At 48.9% G+C, this 22,695-nt stretch overlaps 3 protein-coding genes across 4 annotated transcripts; 2 read left to right on the forward strand and 1 right to left on the reverse strand.

Moving 5' to 3' along the window:
• The first annotated feature begins 979 nt into the window (after positions 1-979).
• Positions 980-8,632, forward strand: NFKBIE (NFKB inhibitor epsilon). The gene is given in 7 exon segments (XM_020993854.2): positions 980-1,565; positions 1,568-1,787; positions 4,657-4,759; positions 6,099-6,321; positions 6,835-6,923; positions 7,316-7,555; positions 7,963-8,632. Coding segments are annotated over 7 exon segments (1,080 nt in total). The 5' UTR covers positions 980-1,426; the 3' UTR covers positions 8,029-8,632.
• Positions 8,633-10,528: 1,896 nt separating this feature from the next.
• Positions 10,529-16,231, forward strand: SLC35B2 (solute carrier family 35 member B2). Its single transcript, XM_020993855.2, is given in 5 exon segments — positions 10,529-10,688; positions 11,280-11,473; positions 11,607-11,761; positions 14,585-15,362; positions 15,365-16,231. Coding segments are annotated over 5 exon segments (1,296 nt in total). The 5' UTR covers positions 10,529-10,677; the 3' UTR covers positions 15,523-16,231.
• Positions 16,232-16,316: 85 nt separating this feature from the next.
• On the reverse strand, positions 16,317-22,358 carry HSP90AB1 (heat shock protein 90 alpha family class B member 1). 2 transcript variants are annotated; one of them, XM_020993852.2, is made up of 12 exons: positions 22,249-22,358; positions 20,506-20,652; positions 19,995-20,201; positions 19,743-19,902; positions 19,470-19,603; positions 19,000-19,305; positions 18,645-18,810; positions 18,329-18,519; positions 18,045-18,192; positions 17,669-17,937; positions 17,150-17,483; positions 16,317-16,706 (listed from the first exon to the last, which is right to left on the reverse strand). In XM_020993852.2, the coding sequence occupies exons 2-12, from the start codon at positions 20,650-20,652 to the stop codon at positions 16,597-16,599; spliced, it is 2,172 nt and encodes a 723-aa protein (XP_020849511.1). In that variant the 5' UTR covers positions 22,249-22,358; the 3' UTR covers positions 16,317-16,596. The 2 variants fall into 2 exon arrangements, with proteins under 2 accessions (XP_020849511.1, XP_020849512.1); XM_020993853.2 differs by lacking the exon at positions 22,249-22,358 and adding an exon at positions 21,800-21,870.
• Between the last annotated feature and the right edge of the window lie 337 nt (positions 22,359-22,695).

The raw sequence follows: 22,695 nt of genomic DNA on the forward strand, positions 1-22,695 counted from the left end.
GAGATCAGGGACTATGTCTTATCTGATCTTTGTGTCTCCTCCATTTCTAAGCACAGTGCTCTGTACACAGATATTTAATAAAGTTTGTCCCGTAAACAAATAAAAAGTCTGAGGCCTGAGTTCTGTAGTAGTTTAAGAACAGGTTTGGTACAACACAGTCACAGATGATCCTTTCCAGAGATGAGTAATGCAACCTTCCATATGAAATGATTATTGTTTCTCCAGTGTAGGGACCCAGAACAAGTGACTTTATGTGCTAAATTGCCTCTGTCCAGGGTGCCTTGGTAGAGTACAGTAAAGCCTTCAAATGAGGGAAGCAGGACGTGAAAGGCTAGGGAAACTTTTTCCTCAGGCTAAGAATCTATTTGGGAAGATGGGGGTGGGGAGTCATTCCTGGGGAAGGGAATAACATTCCCAGCTTCAAGGAAGTCTAGAACATTTCCACCTGGTTTGACTGGTTGACTGGGGTTTGTTTTCATCCTGTCAAGGAATGGGGATAGATTACTGAATCACCTCCACCCTTAACATTGGCTTTGATGTCTTATTCTCCTATCATCAATCAATCAACGAGCATTTTTGTTAAGCTCCTGCTATGTGCCAGGCACTGTGCTAGGCGCTAGGGATATAAGTACAAAGAAAGACACAATCCACACTCCGCAATGAGCTTACGAAAGCTCCGTGAGAAGTAGGGAACCCATCTCATCTACGCTCTATCTATCTCCCACAGCACATAGAGCAGTTGCTCGATAAATATTTATTGTCTTATACTGTGTTGCTTAGGACAGGGTGTTCCTAGGAGCCTAGGTGTTCCCGGGGTGTTCCTGGGAGCCCTGCCATTCTTCTGCAGGGTGTTTCTGGGCGCCTTGCGTCCTGAGGGCGGAGCCTAGGTGGGACTGAGCGTGCCGCGGGGTGGGGCGTACCTGGGGCGGGGCGTTCCTGGGATAGGATGTTCCTAGCAAAGGGCGTTTCTGTCGGCGGAGCTTGCGTGGGGCTGGGAGTCCCAGGCCCCACTCAGGTCTCGGGCGCTGCCAATGAGTCGATTCGGGGCGGAGCTGGGGCCGGAGCCGGCCGTCTGAGAAGCAGGAAAGGGAAAACGAAGGTATCCCCAGCCTCGGAGCATTCGCAGCCGCCGCCGCCATCCCACTCTCCTTCTTTTGGCTGCGTGCATCCAAGCCGGAGCGCATCCAGCCTCGAGCCCAGCATCCACTTATCTCTCGGAGCCTCCCTAGCCTGGGAAAAAGCCTCACTCCTCCAGCGTCGCAGGCTTCCCTTGCAACACTCAGAGCCCGGAACCTGGGAAGGAGGCCTCGGGAAACATCCAGGCCCTGCGCCCCAACAAACCCAAGCCGAACGGCGTCGGAGCGAGCCTAGGGATCTCCTCCCTGCATTCGGAGAGGGAGCACAGCTGACAGCAGAGGAGCAGGCTATGTCGGAGCCTGGGAAGGGATCGGACGAGCCCGACGAGGGCCAGTACGACTCGGGCATCGAGTCGTGGCGCTCGCTGCGCTCCCTGCCCGAGCCGCCCCTAACCTCGGGGCCCTCAGACGGCTGCCCCCAGCCTCGGACCGGGATCCGTCCTCCCTCAGGGACCAAGGGGACCTGAAGGAGGAAGATGGGGAGCGGATGGACTCCGCCTACGGCTCGTCTTCGCTCACTGAGCCTCTGCCCCCGCTGGGGTGCCCCGAGGCCGTGGAGGGCGGGGAACCCCGCGAGCCGGAGGTCCGGGTGGGAACGCTCAGCCCGCAGCAGCTGGAGGCGCTCACCTACATCTCTGAGGATGGAGACACGTGAGTTTGGGGTCCTTATGGCCTGGGTCCACTTCCACCATTTTGCCTGTCCACCGGGGGAGGTTCGTGATCGAGGTCCTTCCCTAACGGGACAGCCCAGTGTTACTCCAAAAAGCAAAGAGTCACGGGGGGGGGCGGGGGGGGCCGGTGTTTATTGTCCCCAAGGCCCATTGGTGACGGCACCACCCCTAGACTTAAGCCCTGTCTCCTTCTGGGCTCTCTACCTCCAACCTAGATTTTAGAACCTGACATGGCCCTTCCACTAGTAGCCATGGGTTTGGAAGGGCAGATCAGGCTGAGCTGGCTGGCCAACCATCTTCTTCTCCCAAGACTGTAGAGCAATTTCACTGACAGAGCCTCATGAATAACTCCACCAACCAACTTTATAGATAATATTGCACGATCAGTTAAGAATAAGAATGAACCAATTTACCTGGTTCTTTCTGTGTTGGGGAAGGAGTGAGAAGGAGGAGTCCCTGTTTGTTCAATATCTATAATTATTCCCCTCCCCCAGTCTCTAGACAACCCAGTCCCAGGAAGTAAGGCTTCCCAGGATTTGAATGAGAGGACAGAGAGAAAGGATTATAGAAGTGGGAGTTTCCAAGTAGTAGTGGGAATGGGTCTGGGCCTAGGGAGATTGAAAGGGCACAAAGGCCCTTGGAGGGCAAAGATCAGGGTTGAGGGGTGAGTGTAAGGGGAGGGGGAGGGTAACCCCTTCACATCAAATAGACCAGGGCAAGTTCTAGCCTTATTACTGCCCCTTCTTCCTAGGCTGAGAAAGGGGAAGTCAAGGATGAGGTCAGTGTTCTGTGCTCTCCCTCCCACCCCCAAACCTCCTTTCATCAAGCCTAGGTGCTGTTTGGGAGTATAAAACTATGTATGTGTGAAGGTCTGGTGGGAATGGGGAGGAAGGAGAACTGGTTGCCTGTGGTGGGAGGAGAAGCTATCTGGTGGGAGGAGAAGCTATCTGGTGGGAGAGTGCTTGCCCCATCCTCTTTCTTTGAGATTAGGGAAATTTTAGGCCTAACATTCCTTTTTCAGCCAACGGCCCAGGAGAAGTAGGATAGACTGGGATATAAAGCCAAATGTGCTTGATTAGGGGTAGGGGTTGGAGATGCTGCCCCACCCCCTCCAACTTCCAGATTCAGCAAACCTTTATTAAATGTTTACTAGAAGTAAAGCACCTTGCTAGATACTGAGGGTCACAACTCAGCCCCTGCCCTCAGGCATAGGGTGGGGTGGGAGTGGGCAGCAAAACATATATAAATGGCTACCAGAATAAGGGAGAGGGTAATAAGATAAGAGTAGATCAGTGCAAAGGAGTATATGCTAAAAAGAAATTTGAGGATTGGGAAATTCTACTTGCTCCTGGCCTTGAGGCCACCCAACATGCCTGAAAACTGGTGGTCTTCTCTAGTCCTGAGCCCACCCCTGTCTAGGCTGACTAGCACTGCACCAGTATCTCCAGGACCCCTACACCCTACCTCCTTGAGATTAGCCCTTAGGCATGCCACTGGACAATTATCTTCTACTGTTTCAAAGAGTGTGTGTAATATGCATGAAGTTGGAGAGAGGGAGTTAAACGTAAAATAATATATAGGATTGAAAGTCAGATTACTGGAATGAGAGCCTGAGACTGACTTCTGGGGTTTTCAGAAGCATCAAGAAGGAAGAAGACAGGATAAAGAGATTAGCGTGCAGGGCTAGGTGTTGAGAACTCTGGGTTTGTTCCCTAGAGGGGTTCCCCTAATGGAGTTGTCAGGCTGGGGGGTGGGGGGAGGGTACTTCCCCTCAGAGGTGTCTAGGGTAGGGGAGGTATGAGAAGTGGGAAAAGAGGAAGGGAGATGAGGGAAGGAGGGAGGTGGCTTCTGGAATGTGACCCAGAGAGCACAGCTCAGAGCAGAAAGGGGATTTCCAGAGCCTGCTCCTCCTCCCAGAACTGTCCCAGCCCCAGCCCTCCCTCCCTGCTGTCAGTCTGAGCCCTGACCCCAGCCTTGGCTCTTTGTATACCCATTTACCTTGATGACCCACCCCAGCTGTTCTGGTGCAAGCTATCCCCGCCCCCTTCCTTCCACTTCTTCTTTCCCAGCTGTTGGGGGGAAACCCCAGTCCCTGGGACTTTCCCTCCCATCTGTCTCCCCACCCCATCCTCTCCAGTAGTAGGAGGGTGGGCTAAGCCAACACTTACACCACCATGTGTGTCTTCAAATAGACCACCTGCCCTCTACCTCTATGGGTCTGGTAATGTCAGGTGTCCAACCTCAAGGGTAGGAGGAGCAATCGTGGGCAAATACGCCAGGTTGCCACCGAGGCAACCTAGACACTTAATGTCTGTACCAGGCACCAGCAGACTTGTTGCTCCAGCTGTGGGAGCAGACACTCTATAATTAGTGAACAGGGAGTTCCTTCAATGGGTACCCCTTATCTCCTTCTTGTCTCTGGGGATGATGTAGGTGGGTCCTCTGAGGAAGGTGAGGTAAAGTTAATGCTTCATTCTTGCCTCTTCTAGTTTCTGGGGTGGAGTACGAATTGGTTCTGGAAACCCCCTTTCCTCTTTTCACTTTGGTTATGAGCTAACTCACAGGGGCAACTTTGGGAGCAGGGACAAAGGGGTCATGGTAGGGCAAGAGGGGAGTCAAATCAGTCTTCACCCTGACCCCAACCCTCCTGGATCCCATAAGAAGGATGGGGAAATCCATTGTCCTCTATCTATTTCCTCTCTCAGACTTTCACTTCCTATCCCTACCTGTTGTATAGTTGTCCCATGGCTTTCCAGCCCAGCCTCCTCCTCCCATCCCACCTGCAGCCCATGCTTCCAATCCTGGGCATTGTGACACTCACTCCTGCCCTCTGCCTTCCCTCCCCTCAGGCTGTTACACCTGGCTGTGATCCATGAGGCGCCTACCGTGCTGCTCTGCTGCCTAGCCCTACTGCCCCAGGAAGTCCTGGACATACAAAATGACCTTTTTCAGGTGGGTAGATGAAGCATGAAGACCATGCAAGGGCACCGCCCTATCCCCACCCCAGCCAACAGACTCCCTGAGCAGAGCAGCTTCACTGGTTCTTCCCCCATGAAAGCCTGGGGCCATGGCCTGATTGTTCATTCTATGAGCGTGTATTAAACCCTGACTATCCTTTGGCACTGTAAACCAGTCCTTGCCCTCAAGGGGATTACGTTATATTGGAAAGAAACAACACGAACTCAGGAAGGCTAGCGACTGGCCCTGCGAGGATAAAGCGACTCCCTGTTCCGATGCAGTAAGACATCTCTGCTGTACTTTAGGGAGGTACCTTGCCTTCATCCTGTGTGGTTGGAGGCAAAGCCCTTTCCACATATTAACTCATTTGATCCTTATAACAACCCTGGGAGGCAGGTCTTATTATTATCCCCATTTTATAGCTGAGGAAACTGGCACAGATAGGTACAAGTTATGTGATTTACCTAGGGTCATATAATTAGTAAGTCCCTGAGACAAGATTTGAACCTAGGACTTCCTGGCTCCAAGGCTAGTTTCGCATTCATGCGGCTACAGCTATCTCTCCTGCATAGAAAAGTAGATATAAAATACAGAACAAAGTGATTTCTTTGAGGGGGTCACTAGTATCTGGGTGTGGGGAGGGGATAGGTGGTGGAAATCAGGGTAGGCTTCCTATAGGAGGTGGCATTTAAACTGAGCTTTGAAGGAAGCTAGGGGTTTTATGAGAATTTTGTTATTTATTTTATGAGCAAACTAGATGGCTCAGTAGATAAGAGTCCTGGGCCTGGAGTCAGGAAGACTTCAGATCCAGCCTCAGATATTTAGTAGCTGTGTGACCTCGGGCAAGTCATGTAACCCTTATTGCCTCCAAAAACAAACAAAAAAATAAGTTGTAAAGAAAGTATGAAATGCACTGATCAAGGAAGTTTCCTCCCAGAGCAGTTCACTTTGCCAATGAAATCCCAGGTTTAGTCCCTCTCTGTCCTGTAAACCTCCCTGCGTTGTTGTGAAAAGTTCTTTGTAAATAATAAAAATGTGTGTGTATGTTAACTCTGAGGTTAGGGCCCTGAAGGGCCCTATGTTTGTTCCCATCCCAGCTCCAATCTCCAGGGGAGACCCATAAATAAGGTTTTGATGAAGCTTCTATGGAAAAGGAAATCCACTTATTCCCTCTGGATGCTCTGTATAGACTCTTTATGAGAACTTGACCTCTGGGAATGAAAAGGGGAAATTGTAGGAGATCTAAGTATTGCCCAGAGGCAGAGGATTAGAGAGAATAGCCTCTATTACACCTCCCTCCCCCACCTGTCTTTCCCTAATCTGGTGCCTACAGACTGCCCTGCACTTGGCAGTGTACCTGGACCAGCCCAACACAGTCCGGGCCCTCGTGCAGAAAGGAGCAAGCCAGACACTGCAGGACAGGCATGGGGACACAGCTTTGCACCTGGCCTGTCAGCACCAGCACGTGGACTGCGCTCGATACCTCTTGGAGGCCATACCTGATCGAGGTCGGAGCCAACACCATCATCCCGAGCTTCGGCTGCAAAACTGGCAAGGTGGGATGATGTGTCTGCTGAAGGAGGGGGATGGGATGATTACTCACTTGTGATAGGAGATCACACAAAGAAGAAACAAAGAGCTTTTAGGGCTGGACCTGAAGACAGGAATACTTAGGTTCCACACAAACTTACCAACTGTCACCCTGGCCTTGACATTTAGCCTCTCTCAGCCTCAGTTTCCTCATCTGTAAAATGGGGATAATATACCTAGTTTGTACTGTTGTTGTGAGGCTCAAATAACATAAGTAAAGTGCTTTGCAAACCTTAAAGAATTATTATTATTAGGATCAAATAACATGAAGTGCTTTGCACACCTTAAAGAATTGTTATTATTAGGACCAAATAACATGAAGTGCTTTGCAAACCTTAAAGAATTATTATTGTTAGGACCAAATAACATAAAGTGCTTTGCAAACCTTAAAGCATTGTTGTTAGCGTTGTTATTACCTACGTGAGCTCCTAACATGATAGGGGGTGATAACTTAACTCCCCCCTTTCCTTCCTCCCCAGGCCTAGCCTGCCTACACCTTGCTACTTTGCAGAGAAATCGGCAGCTAATGGAATTGCTTCTCCAGAATGGGGCTGACATCGACATCCAGGTGAGGTAGCCAGGCCTTCACCTTTTCCAGTCAATCTTAGACTCTCAGTTGAGTGTCCATAGTACCCAGGGAGTCCCCTCCTTCCTCAGTGGCTCCAAGGAGGAAGCTATAGCAGAGATATGGGGGCAGGGTTGGGGAGGGGAAGAAGGGGCTGAGGCTTGTGCCCCTCGGACCAGGTGAATGTAACTAGCTCCTCTCCTGGCTGTCCTCTGGACATTTTCCACCATCCCTCCCTACTTTTATGTGTTTTCCACCATTACAATGTAAGGTCCTTAAGAGCAGACACTGTCTTTCTCCTTCTATTTGTATTCTCAGTGCTTTGCACATGCTAAGTGCTTAGTGAAAGCTAGTTGACCAGCGGACTGATCAGTGATGTCTCTAATCCCCAATAGGAGGGCACCAGTGGGAAGACCGCCCTTCACCTGGCCGTGGAGACACAGGACAGGGCATTAGTTCGGTTCCTGCTTCGGGCAGGGGCTCGGGTGGATGCCAGAATGCACAATGGCTGTACCCCGCTCCACCTGGCCGCCGGGCGCCACCTGTCGGGCATCGCTGCCACTCTGTGCCAGGCAGGTGCTGACTCCTTGCTTCGGAATGTCGAAGATGAGACACCACAGGACCTAGCTGAAGATGTAAGTACAGTCTTTCTCCCACTCTGTCCCCCCAGAACACTGACCTAGGAGTAAAAAGACCTGGATTCTGGTCTCCGCTCTGGTCTTCTCTGAATGAGCCTTACTTTTCTCCTCCATAAAATGAAAGAGTTAGACCAGTTCTAGCCTGCATCTGCATGAACCTTAAGCCCATAGGGGCCGCCCATGTGTTGGGACAGCTGTTGGTCAATTTCTTGATTTCACTCAAAAAATCCCAAGAATCCTTCCTGAGAAAGAATTGGAGAGTTGCTGTTGGATTTCTGCCCACTCCAACAGACTCTGGGAATTCCGTCTCCTTCCCTCCAGCTCACACCCTTGACATGTTTGTGCTTTCCCCACCCCCACCCCACCCCCTCTAACCTCCCTGTCTCTCTCTTCTCTCCCTCCAGCCTCTCACTCTCCTGCCCTTTGATGACCTGAAGATTTCTGGGAAGCCACTGCTATGTACTGACTGAAGTCAGGCCTGGGCCCTTATGGCCTCCTTCCTCAACCCAGCCTCCTCAGCTGGGCACTCCAGCTCACCAGGGTGATGAGCAGCTGCTCTGGGCCTTTCACTGTCTTCAATGTCCTACCACAGAAGGAGTTGGCGTGGGTGCAAGGGCCACTGAGAGATGGGATTGATGGCCACAGGCTGAGCAGAATCTCTAAGAGCTCAGAGGACTCAGGATTCCAAGGAACAGTCAAAGAAATTACATCACAGAGGCAATTTTTTTGGGAGGAAGTCAACTTTCTTAGACTCGTCATCACAGGAAGGAGTAGTGAGATGCTTGCAACAGCAGGGGTCCTCTCTCCACTTTACAAATATGGAACCAGAGACACAATCCATGCTGGTGTATCAGGGGCTGTAGCCCTGTTACTGGGAACACTTCCAGAGCAAGCAGGTGGCTGAGGGAAGAGGATGAGGCATCACCAGGAGTCTGTCCTGTAGGAAAACCCCATCTTGTTGCTGAGGATTAGTAGGAAAGAGTTGTTTAAGGGACTTTTGTGAGAGAAATCCTGGACTGTGTTTTGAGGAAGGGGAATGATATGACACTAAAAAAGCAGAGTGTTTTGACTGTTTTTCGCCCATCTCCTTCTCTCTCTTGATTTTTAAAAATATTTTCTCAGCAAATCAGATGACAGGTCAGAAGACTCAGGGAGTAATCCTAGATAGAAAAGGGAAGGAAGATAAAAAGGGAGAGCCCTATGGTATAATGGAAAGAGCAATGGATTTGGGGTCAGGGAACCTGAGTTCCAATCTGAGTTCTGCCACAGTGAGTGTGTGATGTTGGACGAGTCTCTTTATATCTCTGGGCCTCAGTTTCTTCGTCTCTCAAACTGAACTAGATGACATCTAAGGTCCTTCCCAGCACTAAAGTCTCTGACCCTCTGACTGAGAATCAGCTGCTCAGCCCTCCTCACTCTTCCTCCAGCCCCTTCCCTCCCACTCTATCTCTGAAGCCTAAACCTCTTGTCCAGCACATTGGTACTGTGGAAAAAGAACAGAAGAAGAGGGAAAGAGTGCCCCTGCCCTTAGGAGAGCTTACAATCCAAGCAGGACAACAGTATTATTATTAGAGAGGGCAGCTAGGTGGCAGAGAGGGTACAATGCTGAACTTGGAGGCAGGAAGATCTCAGTTCAAATCCTGTCTCAGACACTATGTGACTCTGTCTGCCTCAGTTTCCTCAACTGTAAAATGGGGATAATAATAGTATCTACTTTGCAGGTTAGTTCTGAGGATCAAAGAGATAATATATGTATAAGGCACATAACATAGTGCTTAGCACATAGCAGGTGCTTATATAAATGTTTGTTCCCTTCCCCTCTCAACTTAAAAATTAATAAACAGGCTCAGAAGAAATGACTTGGTCGAGGTCCAAAGGGCTTCTGACATCAAAACTAGTTTATTCCACTGGGGCATGAAGAAATAAGGGTCTACAAAAGGGGGGGGACGCAGTGTATGTGTGTGCAGTTTTGTTAAATCAGTGAGTCAGTAAATATTAAGTGCCTACTAGATTGCAGAGCTCTGGTACTAAGCCTTGGGATTACAAAGAACGGCAAAAGATAGTGCCTGCCCTCAAGGAGCTTACAATCTAATGGAGGAGACAGCATGCAAACATCTCTACACAAACAAGATATATACATTGGACATAAACAACAGATGGGAGGTGCAAGAATTAGAGGGGAACAGGAAAGGCTCTCTGTGGAAGGTGGGATTTTAGCTGGGACTCGGAAACTTGCCAGGGAAAGAGGTGGCGTGGGGAGGAAGGATCTGTTTGGAGTCTGAAACAGAACAAGGACTTCAGCCAGTGCAGCAAATATCAAATAGAATATCAAAGCCTGGAAGTAACCAAAAAATCTTTTAGACCTTCCTCATTCTATAGAAGGAAGTTGAGGTGGAAGGATAGAAAAATTTCATTGCCTCTGAGGAAAAATGGGTGGAAGGGGGATGAGTCAAGTGGGAAGAAAACGATCCTGAGGCTCTCAGGGCACCACGGGCGTGGTAGTGGAGAAGGGGGTTGCAGATTTCCAGGGACAGTGGGCGACTCAGACTCTCTTGAAGGTGCCTCAGCTAAAGTTCCCTCCTCAAGCCACGAGGTGGCGTTGCGGGACAGGGTTCTGGTCGTCCCACAGGCTGGCTCAGGCGCTGAATGCTGTTTTCTCTGCGCCGCGGAGCTGAAGCTCCCCTGTAGATCAGGAGATGGCGCAGCTGGGGCAGAGTCTTGGTAGGCCCCGAAGCCGACTTCCAGGCCCTGAACGCTGTCTTCTCTGCCGCGGAGCTGAAGCTCCCCCATAGACCGCGAGGGGGCGCTGCGAGGCAGGGTCCCGGTGGGGCCCCGAGGCTGCATTCCCCCTCCCACCCTTCGGGCGGCGCTGCAGTGGGGGCGGCGCCTGCTCCAGGCTGTGTTGCGTGGCAGGAGCCGGAGGAGCCCCGGGAGGCGGGGAGGTTAGTGTATGACACTTCCGGCCGCCGCTTAAGTCTAGGGGAGGAGGAGGAGGAGGAGGAGGAGGAAGCGGCGGCGGCGGCTCCCCGGGAACCTCAGAATCCTCCCCCTCTCCCTTCCCCCCCTCCCCCGTGTGCCCCGGATTCCCCTCCCCCCCCTCCCCCGCGGCGGTCGCGACCATGGAACGCAGGTGAGCACGAGCGGCCGGGCCCCCCACGTGACCCATCCCTTCATCCTCCACGTGACCGCCCTCGGAACGTAGCGGGCGAAGAGGAAGCCGCCGCGGAGGGGGGAACGGGGAGGGGAGGAAGAAGAGGAGGAGGAGGAGGAGGGAGATAAGGAGGGCGAGAGGAGCAGGGATGGGGATGGGCGGCGGAAAGGTTGCTGCCCAGCCGCGGCGGGGACGGATGCTCGGTGAGCCTGAGCAGGGAACAGAGGGGGTTTGTATAGCCCGAGGGGCGGGCCCATCCCTGGGGACTAGGGAGGGAGGGGCGCCCTACTGCCAGGCCAGCCACCACCCCACCCCCAGCCCCAAAGAGAACATCTTTGTTCAGGCTGCAGGGAGAGAAGGCTCTTTGGTGGGCTCCCCATTCCCCCCTTTCCCCTGCTGAGTAGAGACCACTTGGGAGCCTAATCAGAGTGAAGGATGGGAAGCCGGCTTTCACCCGTAGGGGCTGCTCCCTGGAGTTCCGTGAGGATGGAGGAAGGTGTGAGGCCTCAGGGGTCGGAGGAAGATAGCCCATGGATTCACACAGACTCGTTTTCATCTTTTTCTTTGCAGGTGGTGGGCAGTGTTGGTGCTGGTCACTTTCCCCACTCTGGGAATGGGAGGGGAGGTTCTGGAGGCCGCCCCAGAACACTGGACCGAGTTCTGGTTGGTCAGATTCCTAGTGAATGCTGCTGGCTATGCTAGCCTTATGGTGCCTGGCTACTTCCTGGTCCAGTACTTCAAGCGAAGGAATTATCTGGAGACAGGTGTGTTTAAGAAAAGGATTTGTGGTCTGTGGGGCAGAAGGTTGGAGCAGGGGTGTTTGGGTCCAGTGGAATCACGATGGGGGCGGTGGGAAACTATGGCAGTGATCCTGATCCTACTAAACCCCTTCCCCAGGCCGGGGCCTTTGCTTCCCTGTTATACGGGACTGTGTTTTTGGCAATGAGCTCAAGCCTTCAGATGAGGCCCCAGCAGTTCCTCGGCCAGAACTGACAGAAACCACCAGAACTCGACAGCTCCTCAAGCTGCTTTTCTGTACTGGGGGGCTTCAGGTAGGTCGATTTAACTGTTTCCAGCATGGATGGGGTCCAGGGTTCAGTATGAAGGGGCTGCTTGGCTGAGGTGCTGATTGCTTGGCTTTCTTTGAATGGCTTGTTAACCAGTAGTAGGCTGGTTGTGCTACTAACATGGGCCCTGAAGCCCTTAGATTGTGCTCTACTTTCCATCAAATATTTTGCAGCATCAGACTGGGGTATACACCAAAAAGGTCAGATTAGGAAGAAAAGAAAGACAGATTCTGATAGTGGGTTCTCTGTGGTGTAGGCATTATACTAACTACACTAATAGGTTGTGTAAAATCTCCTTTGATCCTCAACTACAACCTTGCAAAGTAAATACAGTTATTGTCCCCATCTTGCAGTTGAAGAAACTGAGGCAGAGTCACACAGCTAGGCCTTGTCCGAGGCAGGATTTGAACTGAGATCTTCCTGCCTCCAAGTTCAGCACTGTACCCTCTCTGCCACCTAGCTGCCCTCTCTAATAACACTGTTGCCCTGCTTGGATTGTGAGCTCTCCTAAAGGCAGGGGCACTCTTTCCCTCTTCCTCTGTTCTTTTCCCACAGTACCAGTGTGCTGGACAGGATGTTTAGGCTTCAGAGATAGAGTGGGAGGGAAGGGGCTGGAGGAAGAGTGAGGAGGGCTGGTCAGCTGGTTCTCAGTCAAAGGGACAGAGACTTTAGAGCTGGGAAAGACCTTAGATGTCATCTAGTCCAACCCCTTCAGTTTGACAGATGAAGAAACTGAGGCCCAGAGATATGAAGAGACTTGTCCAACATCACACACTCACTGTGGCAGAACTCTGGAACCCAAGTCCCCTGACCCCAAATCATTCTTTCCATACCACCGTGGTGCTATGAGCGGCAGGTCTAATGTGCCATATCTCACTGGTGAGGGGATGTGGGTTATCTATCCCTTCTAATAATCTATGCTTTAGACTGTAAAGTTGGGCTACGGAGTGAGCGTTTCTGTAGCTTGTCAGTCAACATGCCTTTGTTAAATGCTTACAGTTGCTAGACACTGTGCTAAGTGCTAGGATTGTAAGGCAAAAGACGATTCCTGCCTTCAAGGAGTTCCCATTCTGATGGGAGAGACAACATGCAAACAACTATGTACAAACTATATACAAAATAAATTAGGAGAAAATCAAGAGTTGTGGTGCTAGAATTGAGGGATCAGGAAAGGTTTCTTGTAGAAGATGGCAGAATTTTGGCCAGGACTTGAAAGAAGGCAGAAGGAGATGGCGAAGGAGAGTGCTCTAGGCATGGGTGAAATGCCCTGTGTTGGGAGGGGGAAAGACTTCTTTAACAACAACAAGGAAGCCAGTGTTGCTGGATCGAAGAGTAGGTGGAGGAATGTGAGATGAAAGATGACTGGACAGGTTATGAAGGGCTTTGAATGCTAAACAGAGTATTTGATATTCTATCCTAGAGGACATAGGGATGCACTAAAGCATATTGAATAAGAGGGTGATTAGGTCAATCAAACCTGCACTTTAAGATCAGTTTGGCAGCTAAATGGAAGATGGACTGGAGTGGTCAAACTTGAGACAGGTTGTGAGGTCACGAGGCTTGCCCTAGGGTGATGACAGTGTCAGAGGAGAGAAAGAGCCAATAAGATCACAAAATGAAATAATATAAAGGGAGAAGAGAACACAGTATAGAGAGAGCCGTGGAGGACACCTAACATTAGTGGACATGACTTGGACAAAGATCCAGCAGAGGAGGCTGGGAAGGAACAGTTAGATAGGCAGGAGGGAGAACCTGGAAAGAGTGATGTCATTAAGACCTAGAGAGAAGAGACTCAAGGAGAACAGGTTGAAGGGTATTGTCGGTTTGTGCTGACAACCTCCCCGTTCTTATTCCCATCCCCTTTAAGATTTATTTTCCCAAATATAATGCTGACCATGGAGGATCTAGTAGGGAGATTTCTTGGATGTTAAGCAGAGGACCTAGATTCTATTGATGCTCTATTTTGTTACCTTTGGGCAGTCAGTGTTTAGAAAAGAGGTGGGAGTGATCCTTGTGCACCTCTCTGCCTCTTATAGTTGGATTAAGTTAGATTATAATGAATATGTCTATTTCAGTAATACTGTTAACTCACCTGTTCTGATTAACATTTGTTTGACTTAGGAATACAGGGGGGTGTGTGTGTGTGTGTGTATGTATGTATGTATGTATGTATGTATACATACCCCCTCTCTGTACTGATCCCCTATATCGACAAATTAACTCAAAGCATTATGATTTCACCTTTATCAAGGCAAACTAGGCAAGCTTAAACATTTGTATAAAAATCAAAGGCAAGTATTAGGTGAGATATACAAAATTGGAAGCAATAGAGAACAAAGCCATGAAATCACAGTAACTAAGCAGTGATTAGAACATTCTCAGAACAAGTCCTGCAGATGGAGCTTGTGCTTTTCCAGTTCCCCATGGTTCCTCAGGGTAGCAGTGGCTAGGCTACCTATTGTCCATTGTAGTCATGCAAGACTCTGGAAGCAGAATCAAAGAAAACAGGTGCAGGGCTGATTCTACATGTCAATTAATTTCTGACTTAAATGTGTAAAAGCAGTGGGAATGACTGTCTAGTCCCTGTAAGCGTTTATAAAAATAACTGGGAGTGGATTCTAAAGCAAGAGATAATTGTATTTTAATAGTGGTATTGGCTTTTCTCTGGAAAGGGAGGATTGTCATCTGTTTTGCTTCCTAGACTCACCTCACCTCTTTTCTCTCCTCTGTATCTTTCTCCCCACTTTTGGCCTCTTCTGCTCTACCCTGTTAATGGGTTTCCTAACTTCTGTCTCCTATTTCTCCCAGGCATCATACCTGACTTGGGGTGTACTACAGGAGCGAGTAATGACACGAAACTATGGGGCTACAGATAAAATGCCTGGAGAGCGTTTCACTGACTCCCAGTTCCTGGTGCTGATGAACAGAGTGCTAGCACTGATGGTGGCTGGCCTGTGTTGTGTGCTCTTCAAACAGCCCCGGCACGGGGCACCCATGTACCGATATTCCTTTGCCAGCCTCTCCAACATCCTTAGCAGCTGGTGCCAGTATGAGGCCCTCAAGTTTGTTAGCTTCCCCACACAGGTGCTGGCGAAGGCCTCCAAAGTGATCCCTGTAATGCTGATGGGTAAACTGGTGTCCCATCGCAGCTATGAACACTGGGAGTACCTGACTGCTGGCCTCATTTCTATTGGGGTAAGCATGTTCCTGCTGTCCAATGGGCCAGAGCACTACTTTTCCCCAGCCACCACGCTCTCAGGCTTCATCCTGCTTGCTGGTTACATCCTTTTTGACAGCTTTACCTCCAATTGGCAAGATGCCCTATTTGCTTACAAGATGTCTTCAGTGCAGATGATGTTTGGGGTCAACCTCTTTTCTTGTCTCCTCACAGTGGGCTCACTGATACAGCAAGGGGCTCTGGTGGAGGCAATGAGGTTCATGGGGCGACATGGAGAGTTTGCTGCCCATGCCCTGTTGCTGTCCATATGTTCAGCTTTTGGCCAGCTCTTCATTTTTTATACCATTGGGCAGTTTGGTGCTGCCACTTTCACTATTATCATGACCCTGCGCCAGGCCTTTGCTATTTTTCTTCTTGTCTTATTTATGACCACGCAGTCACTGTGGTAGGGGGTCTGGGCATGGCAGTTGTTTTTTCTGCCCTCTTCCTTCGAGTGTATGCCAAAAGGCGCCTGAAGCAGCGGGGAAAGAAAGTACCTCCAAATGAGGCTCCAATACAAAAGGTCTGACGAGAGAAAATGGAGCTTCAGAAGAAGTATCCCTTTATTTTTGGATTTTCTTCCTTTTGTGGCTGGGGAAGTGTTTCTTCTCATGTCACACACCAGCTCCTGCAAATGTTGGGGCTTGGGGGCAACCTCCACCTTTGCCTTAAGAATCATGAGTCCTGATTTCAAGGTACTGGTTTTCTTATCAACCCAGCCCTCTCCCCTCTCCCCCATTCAGTATTCAGTTTGTGAAACTGCTATTACACCCTGCTGACCGGTTTCTACTGTTCTCTTCATTCCAATTCCCCTCCCTAGTGCCAGGCCAGCACAACCTCATCATCTAGCTCTGGCTCCAATTAATCCCTCCTGACCCTTGAGAGCTAAATGTCCCTTCCCTGGTGAGAAAAGCACAAGGGTTCTAGGTTGCTGTTGGTCCCCAGTGGAGGGGAGGAAGGCTGCTGGAGATGGCCTCACCATCCAGCTTATAAGCTCTCCTTATTGGGTGAAGCCTAAATTCTGGTACTTCAAAATGTAACTTTTACTCAATTAAATGCTGCAAGGGGGATGGACCCTGTGTATGCATTGGGGACAGGGTGGGAGCATATGGTAAAGGGTGGGGACCAGCCTTCCAGTTACCACCTCACTGACAAGCAGACCTGCGCTACCTGCCAATGAACTTCAATTTTGGTGATTTCGTAACTTCCCAGGAGAAATAAACTCAGGTTTAAAGTAATACTGGGGTCTTCCCTTTCTTAACTCAAGCTACGGTCCCCTCCCACCTGATTGCCCAGTAAATTAAGTGCACGAGGCTGCAAGAGTTCCATGTAAAAACTGCATTCTCTTTATTCTGCATACTTTTAATTTCCGAACAAAATAAACATTAACAGCCCACAATACACAACATCCTACTCCCCAGATCAGGAGAGGGGGAACAGGGACCCTGTAAGCCCTGCCCTAATACACTGGAAAACAGGAGGAAAAAAAAAAATAACACTAGACATTGGCAGATGGAGCCAGGCAAGGGACAGGGCCTCTACTGCTGCTGTGGGAAAACACAGGGAACTATACAGGGGGTGCGGTTTGACGCAGAGGTTTTGTCTAATCCACCTCCTCCATGCGGGATGCATCTTCATCTCCTTCAAGTGGAGGGATCTCATCAGGAACAGCAGCACTGGGTTCTTCTGCTGTCACCTCATCCTCATCAATGCCTGGGGAGAAAAAGGTTACATAATACACACCATGTGTTGAATAATCTTTCCAACCCTCAAAAAACTGTTTTCCTGAGCCACCTACCTACCAATAAGAATCCAAAGGACAATCACAAATAACCAATTCCACTTCTGCTTGAATACCTCCAATTAAAAATCATTCACCCAACCCCCATTTTCAAACAGCTTAAATTGTTAAGACTCCACCTGCATTAATGCAGCTGGTCTACAAAGTTTACAACATGCTTTTTAGTTTTATCCTCACAACTACCTCCGATTTACAGATATGGAAACTGGGGCTGACAAGTGTATGAGCCCAGGGCAGGTCACTTAAGTCTCAGGCAGAATTTGCAATCGGGTCTTCCTCAACATAGGCCCAGTGTTGCCCGTCCACCCATCATTTCAGATGCACATGACCGTCATGGCCCCAAGACTATACTCACCAAGACCTAGCTTAATCATGCGGTAAATTCGATTTGAATGAGTCTGAGGATCTTCAAGGGAGAAACCTGAAGACAGCAGAGCTGTCTCAAAAAGCAGTACTACCAGATCTTTCACAGCCTTGTCATTCTTGTCAGCCTCAGCCTTCTGCCTGAGAGTCTCCACAATGGGATGATCTGGGTTTATCTCCAGGTGCTTCTTCGCCATCATATAACCCATTGTCGAGTTGTCTCTCAATGCCTGTGCTTTCATGATGCGTTCCATGTTGGCTGTCCAGCCATATGTGCTAGTAACAATGCAACAGGGTGAAGACACCAGCCGATTGGAGATTGTCACCTAGGAACATTTAAAAATTTATAACTTCTCAGTAGTAGCCACCAGTGAGAACACAATAGCCTGAAGAGTGGGCCACATGAAGCACAGGCATGACATCATAAATATGTAAGCATGTACATGTATAATTATGATCAAGCACTGGCTATATTTTTAGAAATCCATTACCATTCCCAAGTTTCACTTACTTTCTCAACCTTCTTATCCAAAATTTCCTTCATTAGCTTGCACAAGTTCTCAAATTTTGCCTTGCTCTCCTCCATTTTTTTCTTTTCTTCTTCATCCTCTGGAAGTTCTAACCCTTCCTTAGTAACAGAGACAAGGGTCTTTCCATCAAATTCCTTTAGCTGCTGCACACAGTACTCATCAATGGGCTCTGTCATGTACACTACTTCAAAACCACGTTTCCGTACTCGTTCCACAAAAGCCGAGTTGGCCACTTGTTCTTTGCTCTCACCTGCAAGTTATAAATTGATTAGAGACAGGCTTGTCATGCCACTGTCAGAACACCCAAGCTTGTCAATATCCCAAATCCCAAGCTTGGTAAACCCAGTCTCAACTCACCAGTGATATAGTAGATGCATTTCTGTGTTTCCTTCATTCTAGACACATACTCAGACAAGGAAGTCATCTCATCTCCTGACTGAGATGTGTGATAACGTAGCAGTTCAGATAGACGGCGCCTGTTGGTCGAGTCCTCGTGGATTCCAAGCTTTTGGAAGAAGAGACATCAGATACACATTAGTAAGTTCAGCTGAGACTATCTTGTCTGGCAACCCCCTTTGCTCAATTTAGACAAGTATTCCAAAAACACCAAGAAAATTATTTAACAGTCTAAAGATGCTCACCTTCAGGTTTTTCGAAAAGGCCTCATAGAACTTTTTGTAATTCTCTTTGTCTTCCGCCAGTTCAGAGAAAAGTTCTAGACACTTCTTGACAATGTTCTTACGGATGACCTTCAAGATTTTACTCTGCTGCAGCATCTCTCTGGAAATGTTAAGGGGCAGATCCTCAGAGTCCACCACACCTCGGATAAAATCTAGGAAAAAGCAAGATAAAAATAACCAATTACTTATTTGTTAGAAATGCTTAAACATGTACAAAAATCTTCACAAAGGAAACAATGGTAAGCCCCATTAAAGAATATCACGAACAGGAACTTACTAAGATACTCAGGAATAAGCTCATCACAACTGTCCATGATGAACACACGACGTACATACAGCTTAATGTTGTTTTTCTTCTTTTTGTTTTCAAAGAGATCAAAAGGAGCCCGGCGGGGGATGAAGAGCAGAGCTCTGAATTCCAGCTGACCTTCCACAGAGAAGTGCTGAGGAGGCAAAGAACAATTTTTCTCATTTTGGTTCAGAAAACTGCTGCCTAGAACTCAATGTTTCTCCAAGGAGGAAAAAACCCTTCAGGATGACCCTTCAATAATGCAGTCAAGTCCATTTTGCATTTCATCTGGTCTGAACCAAACGCACTATTTTAAATTTTCCACAACTCAAGATTTTCTTACCTTTACTGCCAAGTGATCTTCCCAATCATTGGTGAGACTCTTATAAAACTCGCCATATTCCTCTTGGCTGATGTCATCAGGGTTACGTGTCCAGATGGGCTTAGTCTTGTTCAGCTCTTCCTGATCAATGTATTTCTCCTTGATCTTCTTGGTTTTCTTCTTCTTGTCCTTGCCTTCATCTTCCTCATCAGATCCTACATCTTCTATCTTGGGTTTCTCCTCATCTTTAGCTGGTTCTTCCTCTTCTTTCTCTTTGTCTTCCTCTGTCTCATCATCACTGATTTCCTTCTCTCGTTCTTTCTCCAACTAAGGAGCAGCCAGAAACAGTTTAGTTGGAATTAGGTCTGCACAGATTTAAAAGCAAAACTAACCCAAATGGTTAAATTAAAAAAAAAAGTCACCCCTTAGAATTAACACAACCTATGTTTAGAAACAAAAGAATATATAAATGGCTAGTGTATAATACTCACATAAAGTGTGATGGGATAGCCAATGAACTGAGAATGCTTCTTTACAACCTCCTTGACCCGCCTCTCTTCGAGATACTCTGTCTGGTCTTCTTTCAGATGTAAGATCACCTTAGTGCCCCTGCCAATAGGCTCACCTAAAATAAGAAATTTAACCAGTCACATGTTATTTGGAATAGAAACATGACCAACATAAATAAGACCCCTAAGTTTCTTAACCTACAAATTCCAATTCAAAGAAATTCCATCCAACCCAAGACAAACCAGGCTACATACCATGGTCAGCACGGACTGTGAAAGAGCCACCAGCAGAAGACTCCCAGGCATACTGTTCATCATCATTGTGCTTGGTGATGACAACTACCTTCTCTGCCACCAAGTAAGCAGAATAAAAACCCACACCAAACTGACCAATCATGGAGATGTCTGCTCCAGCCTACATTGAAGAACAGAGAGAAATCGGGGATATAGAGAAAAAAGGTCCGCATCAAGGAACTCTAGGAACAAATACAAAGGCAGATGTCATACCTGTAAAGCCTCCATGAAAGCCTTGGTGCCAGACTTGGCAATGGTACCCAAGTTATTGATCAAATCAGCTTTTGTCATGCCAATGCCAGTGTCCACCAAGGTCAAAGTACGCTCCTGAGGGTTGGGGATGATGTCAATCTTCAGCTCTTTACCACTGTCCAATTTGGAAGGATCTGTCAGACTCTCATATCGGATCTTGTCCAGGGCCTAGGAGAGAGAATACAGCTCTATCAGCTATCCCTGCAAGCCACACCAATCCCTTCCCTTCCCTACAACTCAGAAACCCTAGCTTTTCACCTCTTCCTAAATACCATCAATGTTGACTACCTATAATTGTACTGCTCCATTAGGTTCATATTCATGGATTTGATTATCAGAAACTGCCTACACATGACACAGAATAGCGCTCCTTTCTACCTATGATGCACAATAACTAATCATCTCACTAAGAGCCAGAAGAAAACGTGATTGAAACCACCATCCTCCTATCCCCTCCCCAGGTTACACTTACATCAGAGGCATTGGAAATGATCTCTCGAAGAAAGATTTCCTTATTAGAATAAAAGGTGTTGATGATCAAGGACATAAGCTGGGCAATCTCTGCCTGGAAGGCAAAGGTCTCCACCTCCTCCTCTCCATGCTGTACTTCTTCAGGCATCTTCAAATGTAAAAGAATACAATTAATCTAGAGTCCATCATCATCTGGCTTCCCTTCATCTCCCACAAGAATTTATTATCTGACAAAAATCAATGACTCCTACCCATGTACCAGGTTCAGTTACCTAATAATTAAGCTAAACAATAATAAAAAACCCCAAAACACAAAACTTAGTTGTTTTGAGACAAATGACTCTGAGACTAAAGGCAAATGCCCTGTAGACTAAAAAGTATTGGATAAATGTTTCTATACTCTCCAGAAGCCACCAAGCCCACTAATTTTGTATCCGGAGAAATAAATGAACTTTAAAGATTTCACTACTGCTTTATAACAGCCTAGAAAGTCTACTGATGATTTGGAAAAAAAGCCCAGGCTGAGATTCTCCAGAACTAGGAAAGAGAAATCCAATGGAAATCTACCCACTCACAGTTTAAAAATGCATGCTAAATAATAAGCACCCCTCCCCCGACCCCCCAAGAACACAACATTCTAAATCCACACTAAAATGGGAAGACCTTTTAGCACAGCTCGATGAGATGAGGAAAGCGAAAGCCAAGCACTGAAACCTGTACCAGCATCCCTGGGGCGCTGCTCAGCAGGAATGCTCAGACCAGCTAGACTAGTGCCGCCTCTCGGGGTGGGGCCTGCCTCCCTCCCTCCCTCGTGCCAGCTAACACAAGGTAACCACAAATAAGAGCAGCAGCCCCCGCCCCCCGCATTCGGGTGGGGGTGGGGGGCGCAGGATAACAGCCAGCTCTACTACAAGGCATGACAAAGGATTTGGACAAAGGAACACTGCGCCTGTGTCTCCAACCCCTCTAAATGAAACGGGGCACCCCGGGAAGGAAGGTATTCCCGCCTGGGACCGATCCTCCAGGTGGGGGTTGGACAACCCCCCCCTCCACCGAAGGGGCACAACGTCCCCGCCATCTCTGCTTGGGGGCTCGGGCGCCATCCCAGCATCCGGGCACCTGGGCGGGGCGCGAGGTTCCCGAAGCTTCCAGAACAATCTGGGCCCGACGCGAGGGGACGGGGAAGGAGCCCCAGGAATGTTCCAGAACCTGCTCCTCCCTTCTCGCGCTCCCCCCTCCCCCTACTGAAAAATGTGGCCATCATGGCCGAAGAAAATCGAATCCAGAGAAGATACCTGGAGAGCCAAAACGAATGTACTGATGCAACCGTAAGCGAAGGACTGGACCTGGCAAGGGGATCGCCCCACCCCCGGTGCTGAGTCACCCCTGCCGGCCCCCCCACTCACGCGCCGAAGGCCCCTTTCGCTCCCCGTAGCCGCCGGAAGTGGCAGCGCGAGCCCAACATGGCAGCATCCCGCAGGGACCGGCGCGGTCACCACGTGCTAACCCGCTCCCACCGGGAACTCGGCTCTCGACTAACGGGCCCCCGAGCGTCTGTCACTCCCTTCTCGAACCCTCCCGTGGCTTCAGGGGAAAAAAAGGTGAAAACACCTTGCCGACTGAAAACGTTAGGCGGGGATGGGGGGGCAAGTATTAAAAGATTTTACCAGTTGTGACATATAAAAAGGAAAGCAGCCAGAAAAACAGAAAAAAGGTATTAAATGTAAAGAGAAAAATACATCACCTTGAGTGTTTGTGGATAAGGAGGCCGGTTCAAAGAAGTGCTAAGTCCAGCAGCTCCAACGACCAGGTACCCCGAGAAGCTTGGCACAAGAGAAACTGCCGGCCGCCCCCACCCGCTCTATATATTGGCAGCTCACCGACGGCGTCGGAGCTTCCCAAGCGAATCCCTCCGCCTTAAAGGGGCCGCCTCACAGACCGCACACCTGCAGTCTCAGAGGTCTCACCAGGCTTTCTCCTCTATTCTCTGTTTTCTCCTCCATTCTCTTCTTTCTCCCTCTCTCTAACCACAGAGACGGATACACAGATTCTCGAAACGAAGCTAATGGAATTAGAAAGAACCTTCCTTACAGACCTAGTTACGTTACATATAAGGAAACTGAAGCATGGGCCAGGGAAACGAGTTGCCCAAGGGCACCCATTCTGTATGTAACTTGTCTGGGCACTGTCT

This window comes from Phascolarctos cinereus, unplaced genomic scaffold, assembly GCF_003287225.1.
Source record: "Phascolarctos cinereus isolate Bilbo 61053 unplaced genomic scaffold, phaCin_HiC Scaffold_5;HRSCAF=322, whole genome shotgun sequence".
Classification (NCBI taxonomy): Eukaryota; Metazoa; Chordata; class Mammalia; order Diprotodontia; family Phascolarctidae; genus Phascolarctos; species Phascolarctos cinereus.

Coding starts and splice junctions, on each gene's coding strand:
- HSP90AB1 (XM_020993852.2), bottom strand. CDS start 20,652: ATGCCTGAAGAAGTACAGCATGGAGAGGAGGAGGTGGAGACCTTTGCC. Junction 17,938..18,044: donor ATGCATCTACTATATCACTG/GTGAGTTGAGAC, acceptor TATAACTTGCAG/GTGAGAGCAAAGAACAAGTG. Junction 17,484..17,668: donor TGGATAAGAAGGTTGAGAAA/GTAAGTGAAACT, acceptor AAATGTTCCTAG/GTGACAATCTCCAATCGGCT.